A 12596-nucleotide genomic window follows, 5' to 3' on the forward strand; every position below is an offset into this window, starting at 1 on the left:
GGGGGGGGCAGTAAACAACTGGCCACATGGTGATTTCTTACCTGGTGAGTTCAAACCACAACAGTTGGCTACTACATGAGGAAAAAGACAAAAAAGGCACAAAGAAGACAGGAGAAAAAGGAATGGAAAGGTGAATCATTGTTGTTCCAATGAACAAAAGCCAGGCTCTTGTGTGACCTGGTTGTGAAACCAATGGTGGAAGGAACAATTCAAAGCGTCTCCCACAACCCATTCTCAAAACAGATTTCACTATCCTTAATATTTGTAGTCAAAACAGGAAGGAGAAACTGGCTGGCTGTGCCATGGTCACTACAAACCAAGTAGCTTTTAGCAAAATAAATCTGCACAAGGTGCTTCCTGCATTCTTGTTTGACAGAAGCTATACTTATTTCACAGACTATGATCCTAGAAATGTCCCATGCTACAAACAAAGCAAATGGTCAACAGTAAGCTTAATAGCAGAGGCATGCTCTATCAAAGTACAAAAGCACGACCATTTACACAGAGCTTTTGCAACTGCATATTTTTCACAGGCATTAAATGGGATGTGCACAAGCCATATATAGAACAGCAAGTGCAACAGACTGAAGTCAGTTCTGGCTGGGCTCATCCCAGAACTAGAAGGGCAGAGGAGCCTGCTGCAAAAATGTTGAAGCTAAATATATATATGTTTGAATTCAGATGCAGCCTACTTTGTCCAGAAGTCATTGTATCCAATCTGACAAATCACATCACACAGGAATGAATCTTACACAACTCCAAATCTCCATGGTCTTTCAATGCATCATGTACACTTATGTGCTTCAGTCACTTTTAGTCCAGAGCATCAACCATGCATTCTGTTTCCTGCTATAAATACCTAGTCTTTCCTGCTCTGACTTGATTGACATATACAAGCAAAACAAAAACATAGGAAAGAAAAAGAAGAAAAGGCAATGAATTATGGAAAGTACACTAGTAAGGTCTACAACCAGAGTAACTGCTATTTCCTACAGAAATACAGGGAAAAGGTCTGCAGTAATCTGACATTACCACCAATACCATAATTACCTATCAGGCATCAACAGGAGCCCTACAGTGGTAATTTAAGTGTTGCCAGCTTGTTTGTGTCATTCCAGTCTGTCACTTGTTCATAAAAGTCTTACGTTAAGCTGGAATATTGCAGTCACTGTAAAATTTTTCTTCAAACTATCCATAATTCTATGAACATGCCTTTGACTTTGGGACAGCTAATTTCAAATGACTGAAATTGTAAATACTAATTTAAAATTATCAAACTTTGTAAAACAGCTGAACAGAATCAGCACTAGACATTTTTTAATTGTTTAAAAGTAAGAAAAATCTCAGCATACAAACCAATGCGAAATTCCATGATTTCAAGTCTGTTACCTCAGATAGGCAAGATCTTATTAGGACTTTTTCAGAAAGAGTCAAAGACAAGCAGGGACACCACAGATGAACAGTCAAAAGAGACGGATGGATCAACACAGGCTGAGGTTACCATAATGGCTAACATTCACTGATGGGCATGGTAAACAGTAACACCTACTGCACTGCAGTAAAGGTACTTGCTCCGATGATACTAACAGATGCCTCAGACAACGAAACTAATTGTTTGGAACATAATAAAGCTGAAATTCTTAGTCAAAGCACTAAGGAAAATTTTGTTAAACTTGTAATGCAGCTATAATGTAAATGCAGATAATATACTTCCACAACAAGGTGACTTACAATTAGATGGCAATTCTGTGAACCTCTAATTCCGTATTTACTGATCTTACTGAAAAGCTAATTTTAGTCTTCTTAATCCTTTCCCATTTAACTAATAATTTGCTGTGCACGCATTAACAACACTTGATTTTTAGCTTTGTTCAAAAGGTGACTAGAAAAGCTTCTAGAACTTCATAGTGATGAAACATTTTTTGTTTCTAGGGGAAAGACTTAACTAGCAGGGAAAAAAACAGAGACACTGAGCTCAGGACAATGAATACAAAGGTAATACAGCTAAGGAAGTGATTCAATTTGTCATTTGTTATACTAGCTTCAGATTCAGCCTGAAGGGAAGAAACAATGCCCAACTCAGCCCCAGAGCTAGAGCAGTAAGGGGTGGGGATGAGATTCCCAGCTGTGCTTTAGTAGAGCAACACTAAAAACTGACTTCAAAGGGAAAAAGGTTTAGGCAGAAAAAGCCACCTTTATGTCTCCACAGACCTGAGTCAAGGCAGCAGCTAGTTCAGCTCCCTGTCTGACCAATCCACAAAGGATTGCCTATGTTTATCTGAATCTGTTCAATATTGTATAATCAGAATTTCGTCTATTATCTTTTAAGTTTTCTATCCTTTAAAAAAAAATAGTCACTAGACTAACAGACATTTTAAAGCAAAAACTGACTAACCAAACAGTTAAATTCAGAGTTCTTGAGGTGTATTTTTCCCTTGCACATGCCCAGCACACCTTTTCCCATACTCCCTGAATAGGCAATTGATAAGTCATCAGGGAAATTTGTAACTGGCAATCAATCACAATGGTTCCAGCGGGGTGAGTGAACAGTGATATGAAATTCAGATACTATTATGAACTGCACTATTTTCAACTTTTTGCATTGCATGGGTATTACGTTAATGACTTCCAATTTAACAGCAGGGGTTTTTTACAGAAGTTTTCATTGTTCATTTATCACTGCTCACACAATAAGAGACAAAACAGCTCTCAAAAAACTATGAGGAAACTCTTAAAGAAAAAAGCACTGAATATGAGTCTATGTGAACAGAATTCAGCCAACACCAAGCACTTTTAAAAATGCACCTAGTATTTCAGGAATAAAAGCTTCTACTCCTAAGTAACTACAGTAGCTAGTGAAACTACTTGGCACACTGACCCTACATTACCTTAATGTATTCACAATTAAATATGTTATCAGACTTTACAGGAATGCTTCACACACTACCATATTGCCCCTTAACTCCACCTTCAAATGTGAAATCATGCCTGTCTTATCAATCCCATGGTACACACTGCTTGTTGTTGACTAAATTTATTATGGTCTCAGAAAGCACCTTAATAGGAAGGACCTGAAATAATTAATGTTTTTGTTAAAAGTATGGAAATGCAATCACATAAAGCAGAAAAAAATTGAGAGATTCTGTGAGATTTTCAGTCTCAGCTTTCTTTATTCATCTTTCACTCTTCTATTTTACTGTGAGGCAATGCTAACCTCTTCAATTGCGCCTGCTGAAATTCTGTGTCCAGCAACATTGATCACATCATCAGCTCGAGAGAGGACGTATAAATAGCCATCTTCATCCATATAACCTGCATCCATAGTATCATAATATCCCTAAAGAGAACACACCAAAAATAAACTCAGAAATTCATTCATTTTCCATGACACCAACAAACAAAACTGACTGTTTCAAATTAAATATATTTTTGGTGCCCGAAAGGTTTAATTCTGTAATATTTTTCACCATTCTTATGTCAAAATATACCATGCAGCTCCCTTTCCAGAAAGGTTTTGTAGTCTTTGTTAAGACAGAAGACAAAACATAAACCTGTTTTTTTTCCAACTCTGCTTACTTTGATCCCCTGACAGCTTGGACAAGGATGTTGCCTGAATCTACAAAAGGAGAATGGAATTGTTACAATATAAAGACAGTTGCCAAATTGCTCCTAAAGATATTCCTCATCCTCATGATTCAAGTGCACACACACATAAAAATGTTCCTGGTCAATTCATTCATTTATTTTTATTGAATCAAACCTTCCATTCTGGACATTCACATAGGACCAGTCTATCTATTTCTATAAGGAAAGGAGGAAGGCAGTCCCTGGAGAGTTCATCTGACAAGGAAACATAACTAATGTAGCAACGAGCCTCCAACATACTTAGGTGCTCAGTGGGCAAGTGTATATTTTGGACTGATACAAAGTTAGAATGACTACATGTCAACAGCAATAGTACATTTGAATCTATGCTAGTCTAAGGTTGTGAAGCTTATATCTTTTATTAGATCAAATGACATAATACAACTTTTAGGTTCAGAAGCTTGAGATTTACTTCTTTTGTTTTAAATCTTAAAAGAAACCAGTGTGCCCAAAAGCTTGAAGTATGGATGAAGAAAGTATTACCTTGAAACGTTTTTAATTATATAACACATATATTCAAAGGTCTCTCATTAAAATAAGATACAAGAATTTTGCATGTCATCCAGTTTAAATCTACTACCATTCAGTTCTGCAGGATTACCAAATGTTTATATAGTTCATTTTGCAATTCTTACTGGAAATTTTTGGAAATATAACTTCTGGAATGTTTCCTGATTTTCCCAAAGACCCGAGAATGCTCCAGGAGGCAAAGGCAACCTTAAAAGAGTAGAGGGAAATAGTAAGAAACACAAATATAACAAGTACAACTCATGCTCTCCATTCATACTTCATATTCAGATGGATAATCATTGGCTATACAATCAGAAAACAGTTCAGCTTAATAATATGCAGATAACAGATCAAAAAGACTATACATTTGTTGTGATCACATGCATATAGCTCGGAACTGTATCCAGACCATACCTTGTAAAGCATCTCTGGCATTCAGAAAAATAATATTTGGTTTAGTAAACATTATGTATGATACTATAAATATGTTATCAGCATTCAGCATTCAACATTCTCAGGGCAACATTCCCAGGGATTAAGTATCTGCCAGAACTATGTGCATAAATGCTATGATATAGACAACTTCATTATTATAGGTTATCTCTTTCTCTAACACACACACACACTCACACATGCATAGACATGTGAATTATCAGACATACAGATCTTCAGTTTTTGTAAAAAGATATAATTCATCTTCAGCAATGACAATATGAATAAAAATGCTTTTATTTTTTATTAAAACTGTGCATAGTATTATTGGAATTATTGGAGTTTTTTGAAAGTATATTGATAAAAGTCACTTTTAGAACTTTCTAAAATAACTGGACTTTTTATTTTTTTAAGAAGTGAAGCTTCAAAATTCTGCATTTTTTTATTAGTTGAGTTTTCAATGCATACTATACATCCATTCTTCAGTCAAGGACACGGGCATGACAAAATATGGGACACTTCACATACATATCTGCTGGAAGAAGAGAAGCTACAGATGTCTCAGCTAACAAGTTGTTGTTTCTCCCTCCAAAGCTCTGACAGGGTTAAACATAGCTTACTTGAACTGTCTAAGAGATACATATTTGGGCATTTCAACACAAGTTTTATGAACCTTAACCCTAGTAACAGAGAGAGAATGATCATGCAAACAAGCACATTGATACAGATAAAATCATAAATGTCTCATACAGTTTTTACTATCATATGCCTGCATTCCTAACCAGCAAATATTTAGCCAGGGATATTATATGGGGTATTATATTTTCTCTCTGATAGGGTCCCTGTGACACCAGAAAGCAACATCTCTAGCAGTGCAACACCCCTCTGTAGTGTAGCAGCACCGGTATCAGTAGAGGGCTCCTATGATGTTCAGGTCACAAGAATGAGTGCTACCAGCTCAGTGACATGTACATTTCTAACATCAAATTTACAAAAAGAAAAGTATTAGACACTTTTTTTTTCTCCTAAATATGGTATAAATAGTATAAGCTACATTGAAAAAGGCCGTATCATCTACAAATGATTCAAATCCATGATTTTTTACAATCCCAATTTTTTCCAGCTTAATTCAACTTGATTAGCATAATATTATATACTACTATAAATATTAGTACTTTTTCTGACTGTTCTGGGTCAAGACATCCTATAAATCACATTCCCTGAAAGTATGGTTAAGGTAAGGCCAGAAATGCCAAGACACGTTCCAGGTAGCCATCCAGGCTTCAGGAGGGCAGTTTGGCTTCTGCCCACTTGGAGGGAATTCCCTGGCCTATTTCAAGCCTTTCAAGCTTAGCATCATTGTGATAGGCAAGCAGGGCCTATAGAGTATTTGCCTTGAAAAAAAAAGAATTAGAAAGACAATATATTGATACTGGTGTAAGTATGAGTTTAAAAGAAAAATCTCTTGCTTAGATTCAAGAAAAGCCACTAGAGAATGGTAGTTACTATGGCTGTTGCCTAGTTGCTAATAGCATAGCAATTCATAACAGCCTCAGTCATTGCAAATTTTGCACTTTAAATTTATTTAACAGTCTGAAACATCCTTGTGATGGGAGAGAAAGGACAATTTGTATTGACAAAGCCTGTAATAATTTCTCCACAGCTCTATACAGTACTTTGCAGTTACTCATTAAATAGAAAAAACAATTTTATTGCTGAAATCAGAAAAGCATTTTCCTTTTTGTAACTGTAATAGTTTAGAAATCTAAACACAGAAGTATGTAGTATATCACCAAAAATATATTCCCTGCTCCCACCATTTGGCTTGGAATTTTTTTTTTGGGGGGGTGTGGGTGTTTGTTTTTCTTGTGGTTGCTTTTTTTACAGGTAAAATCACCATCGACAAGTATGCAACATGGTGCATATTTTGTGAGTCTATGGAAACCAGACCACTAAACTACTGGCTACCACAGGTATCTCTATAGCACAAATCATAGCACAATACAGACACAGTCTGAAAATATGCTTCCATGGCTTTCTGTAAAAAATTACTTGCAGTTAGGACCTTATTCCATCTAGTAAGCAAAAACTGAATGCCATCTTCCATGTGTCCATCTTTCAGGCAAAGTAATTCCTGATCAGTGGGCACATACAATTCTTTGTTCTTAGCATCATGACTGACTAGAATTTCTAGGTGCTGTGCAAGCACAAATAATTAATAAAATTAATAAAGGTAGAATTCATCTTGCCAGAACATAATTATGTGTATTGGAATTTTGACAGGACATGAGAATTTCTATAAGTTCTATATTTACAAACTGTTACCTCTTTGTCTAAACACTGAGTTGATACTCATGGCCTTTTGGGGTTAATTTTATTAAGAGGATATATTGACCAAAAAATGTCAGGTATACATAAGTAAGCATGACTGCCCCACAGATGGTTCTGCTTTCCTTTCACAAGCAACAGGACCACAGAAGGTCTTGGTTGAAGTTCCTTCATCATCATTTCTACAATTTACAAAGAAGCTGCTCTGTTTGGTTTCCCTTTGGGACATATTTACTGTATTTCTCTAGCTATCCATTAAGTCATCTCTCTCATCCTGCATGCCAAGCCACAAACAAGCCAGAGTTGATCCTTTGCATCTGCTATCAGTTTAAAGATAAGCCCTCCCTTACACTATTCTTACTTTGAGTTTTCATATGGTCATTAACTCCGGTAGCATCTTCTTCATTGCTCCTTCCTTCTGCAGAGGACAGTCACAAGCTTGCCAGCTTTTTCTAAAATATATGTTACCAGCTATAGTGGATCAGGCTAACTAGTCATCTCATTTAACTAGCAAAGCATCAGCAGTTTCAAACCCAAGTGGAGGTTCTAGAGAAAAACCTACACTGAGTTGAATCAAATCATGTGAACTTGAGAAAAGTTTACCTTTGGATTTCAAACCTCAAAAAAGATGTATTTTTTCACCAGTACAGCAACAGCAGTACAAATGATGGTATTCTCCATTTACTCCAGTGACATTAAGATGACAATTGTAGAACTACAGGAATACAGACTCAGGCCCATTTCTCATTTCAAGGTTGAATACATTTAGAACAGCATCATGAAAACTAGGCAAACTGTGTAAATTAATGATGTAAATTACATGGGTTCATTTTACAAAGATCCACTCTGGTTATATTTTACAAAGATAAGCAGGTAATTTAATTCTAAATTGGAGAAACTAGAACAGATTAGGTGAGCTTGGCAACATCACAAAAAAACCTCTGAAGCACTTTCACAGTAACTGTTTTCTGCTAGAGAATTTTAAACGATAATCATTATCTGGTTTTTAAGCATTGTTTCACAGTTAAATTATTTTTCATACAATGGTGGTGACCTTATACAGAACAGCCCACCTTTAACTTAGCCCAAGAAAATCTGACTTGATGTGTCACATCCTTTCAGGTTGCCACTCATCAAAATGGTGTAGGATTCCTTGGTGATGAAACAAAGCAATTATAAACACAGCACTCAAAATATAATTTACACAGAAAAGCAAATTTCTGAAAGTTCAAATGAAGGTCAAAAACTATTAGTGATACTACCTTGCAGAGTTTCAGAAAATATATCCTTTTATTTTATGGTAGACAATGGTACTCACAGGCTGTTCATTACAGTCAGTCAAAGCAAGTACCAGCCATTGTTAAATGAATTTGGGTTCATGAATGGAGCTAAATCAGCTGACCGGCAGCTATGTTATTCCTCCGCATTTATGCAGTGCTGTGCATAAACATCACCCTGAAAAGAAATCTGATTGAAGGTCCAAAAGCCATCTGCAATCTAGAAGCTTTTTCAGACACTAGGAACAACAGCACAGGAAAAAGGGTGGAAACAAGAGTAGAGTAGAGCAGAACATCTTGAACATTCATCAATCTTCATGAAACGCTACTTGAGTTAGCTGAATGGGCTCACAAAAGTAGTTGGTGTCAGTGTGGATTTTGAAAAAAAATGTTTTAATGAGGAAAAGAGAAAATCATCAAAACCAAGTGAAAGTGCTTGGAAAAAGTTAAAAGTAAAGCAAGTCCAAATGCTACTCACATATACTCAGCTAGAGATCTGTTAGAAAACCCATCTCTGGCCAAATTCCTCTCACGTTGAAAGTCTTATTCATTGTTTCACTTGTAAAGGTGAAAGACAAAGCTGATAAACATGTGGAAGCCTGGCTGGGCAAGCAATCTTTTGCACAGATTCTTCATGATCGTCTAATCTGATCTCCCATACAACACAGGCTAAAGGATGCCATATACGAAATCCTGCCTCAATTCTGTAACTTTTGGTTAAAATAGATATCTAGCTTTGACCTAAGGGTGTCAAACAAAAACACCATATCCTCAAGAATTTCTTCCCATGGTTTAATACTTTCACTGTTAAAACTGTGTCTTATCTCTCATCTGAATATATCTAGCTTCAGCTTCCAATCTCTGTATGCCAAACAGCCATCTCTCAATGACATCTTTGTCCTGTGGCTATTTCCTGGCCTTGATAACGTTATCATTTAACTGATCTTGGATGAACTACATACTGCAAGTTAAATTGTAAATTCTTTAAGCCAAGATTTCCAGAAGTCAAGTCACTGTCATTCATATCTTCTCTAAAATCCAGTAATTTCCTCAATAGTCTTTTGAAATATGGACATTAGAACTGAACATAATGGGTTTACTAACATCATAACCACAGAGAGTAGTATTAGCACCTTTTCTTTTTTTTTATAACAAGAAATCATATTGCCTGCTTGGTTACGCTAGCAGCTATCTTTCATTCAAAAATCTTGTGTATTCTGAGGTTTATCCACTTTAACATAAAAAGCTCCTTCGAAAGTCACTGCTTTCTAGGGTACAGTCCTTCATGTCAAAATCTAGCAAATTTTCATGGTTCCTAGCTGTATGGCCTTTACTTACATGAACTTATTGCAAGTGGTCCACGCAGGATAAGTTTGCTTTACATGATTTTACAAGCAACGTTTTTCTCCCTCCAAGCAATCTTCCTTGAGGCCAAGCCACTCAGACCAGTCTGCAACATGGCCTCTGTTGGGCTGCCTTTAATTTTCTGCTACCTTATGTAATTTTTTGTTTATTTTATATCAAAAAAACCATTAACCACCACTTCCAAAACAGACAAGCACATCATTATAATGACAAAAAATAAAAACAACTCAAGCAATGAAGATATAGCTTAAACCCCTTCAGACACTCTAGAACAATCACATATGAGAAAGAGAGATGTTTCTTAGCATGTTGAAGTACTTGTATTTGGGGGATTATAACATCCATAGAAGGAAATTTCTCAATACTGAATATTGGTTTTTATCATTGAATCAAATTTAATTATAAAAGCATGAAACAGTAATAGTGTCACACACTTAAAAAAGAAAAATTGACAACATTCATTACTATATTGCTACATAATAAGAACATCAGTGGCTATTTAGGCGTCTCAGGTAGCTTTTAACTGTCTTTCTTCTGAGGCCATACACCCCATTCGGCTTCAGGTGGAGTCTCCCCTTGCTTTCACTAACACAATGCCACCGCCTCCCAGCCTCCTTTTCTTCCAGGGAAGGGGAAGAGCACAAACAAGAGCTGTGACCTTTCTCATGTGCATATCCCAAATTAGAATGCCCAAATGTTAACCCATCAAATCCTACAAGATTTTTCTTTATTTTCTTTAATGAGATACCAAGGTACAGTGTGCTATGAAAGATTACATCTTTACCTTTTCTTCCTTTTAAGCTCTTAGCTTTCTATTATTCATTTTAATGATTACATTCCCAGCTTCAGGTTGCTTCAGACTTCCACATAGATACTGACCTTTTTTTTAAACACATTTTAAGAAATATTAAATAAGCTTTTTACTGAACATCTATTTGCTCCCTAAATACTGTATAAAGATTGAACATAGTACTACAAATAGTGAAACTGTGAATGGGTTGCTTACTTCTGAACATCTCTTCTATTAAAGGATATTAACTTCATGGTATTTGCTTCAAAAGCCTTGTCACATTTCTAGTCAGCTAATTTAAAGTATAAAATTATAAAAAGCTGTAAATTCATTATGACTCTTTCTTTATAAAACCTCATTAATTATTTTTCAATACTTTACACTCTTACAGCACTGTACATAAAGCTTTTCAGGATTCTACTTTATATAATGGGTTGGGTCATCATTTGAATAATTTTTACTATTGACAGAACATTATAATTTTCCTTCTCTTCCTCCACTAATCCAAAACTGATGAAAAAAAACCCACAAATTGTCTGTAGAGCCTCTCACAAAGTCGCTATTCTTAAATGCAATTTAACCAGTGCAGCCAAAGCATTTCAGAATCACTGTATGATGTAACTACATTGTCTCACCTCTTTCTGAATATGGAACAGAAATATTTATGTGCTTCTGTGCAGTGGAGATTGGTAAAACAAATATGTAAATATTATCCTGTAAACCTTCATTACTATGGCACAATATTAACAATACAGACACTATAGGAAATGTAACTAGGATCTACCAGGATATTTACTGACAGGCATTATTCTCTGGATAGAATGAGTATATGGCAAGCATCGTCCTCTTGCTGTTGTGAGTGAACATAAATAAAAATACCAGCTAATGAGACAGTTCTGATAACTGCTTCATAAAATAAACATAATAGGTTTGTGATCTTTATCATGTACAAGACCAAAACTGAGTTTCCCACTGCATTGGAATTTAAATGGTATTTCTCTTTGCTTATGTTCCTTATCAGAACTTTGAATATTCTCACAGCTCAATGTAAGAAGTGTGTCACTAAATCAGACTGGTCTTGCTAACAGAAACTGAGGTCATTGCTGCTGTCATTTTCACTTCAAAATAAATCCTGTTAATTATCTTTCCTGTCCAAAGATTCTAGCTCAAAAAAATGTACAAGCCCACCCTCATGAGCTGCAGTCATCTTCATTTTCCCTTGCCCTTTTATCATAAATGTTGTGACACTGTATTTGATTACTTTATCCTGAAAGACTTGACAAGTCAAAAAGATTATTGCATTGTTCACATAAATTAGCCTGTATGAGAGCTCTTGTCAGCAAAAATCTTTCCAATGGGAAAAGATGGTTATATGAAAAAAACCTCAGGTATCAGTTGGCAGATCAGTAAAGAAAAGAACATACTTGGGGCAGAAAGATGGAGTAATTAGGTGTAAGAAATACCTTTCTAAAGTATTTGACTGCTGCAGGGTAAAATTAAAAAGTTTAAAACTCTGTTGGAAGGATATTTAAAATATTATACTTAGGAGCACTGCAGGCTTCAAGCAGCCCCCAACAGTCTTTACCAGGAGTTAGACTGGGATAAAAATAACCAAGAGCAGCAGCATACCACTTTTTCACAGCAGTGTGTGGCCACTCTCCAAGAAATACTAAAGAATATTTCTCAACTCACATATGCTGCAGATAAAGCAAACACCTTTGTTTTTTTCTAAAGTGGTACACCATATTTTGCTGCTGAGTGTATGGTAGAGTAATAGTGAAAACTATCCTGACTACCCATTTTCTTCTAGATGCATGGGGACATGTCCCTGCTAGCAAGAAGGAACATCCTCATTATTTTTAAGGGGTCTGTACATGTTGGAGCCTGCTGAAGAGATGAAGAAAGGAAAGCCTTCTTGAAGGAGGGCTTTATAAAACAAATTTTGTTTTATTTTGACAATAACCCCAAACAGGATCTTCTAATATGGCAATATCCACTCCTGACAGGCACTTAAAGATAAAGATAGTAATGACTCAGAATTGTATGCATACATCTACCAACATAACCTGCTAGTAGATACAGCTGAGCTTGTTTGGCAGAGTTGCTAAGGATGGAGTTCATTTCACTTAATTTTTGGTAGATAACGTACCCTAAGCTACCTGTGTCACCCCTGCAGTCAACAGAGAGACATGAGCACATCTGGTAGGCAATTTATTCCATCTAAGCTGAATGCCTAAAACAGCTAGGAT

General features: G+C 36.0%; 1 protein-coding gene across 1 annotated transcript in view; it reads right to left on the reverse strand.

Annotated features, from left to right (window-relative positions):
- The window catches only part of ACSS3 (acyl-CoA synthetase short chain family member 3), a 147854-nt gene that overhangs the window by 3511 nt on the left and 131747 nt on the right, over positions 1-12596 (reverse strand). The window contains exons 12-13 of the mRNA XM_026864053.1: positions 4281-4362; positions 3215-3337 (exon numbers count right to left, since the gene is read on the reverse strand). Coding sequence (XP_026719854.1) covers positions 3215-3337; positions 4281-4362 — 205 coding nt within the window. The remainder of the gene's footprint in view (positions 1-3214; positions 3338-4280; positions 4363-12596) is intronic.

This window comes from Athene cunicularia (assembly GCF_003259725.1).
Source record: "Athene cunicularia isolate RWA chromosome 1 unlocalized genomic scaffold, athCun1 chr1_part2, whole genome shotgun sequence".
Lineage (NCBI taxonomy): Eukaryota > Metazoa > Chordata > Aves > Strigiformes > Strigidae > Athene > Athene cunicularia.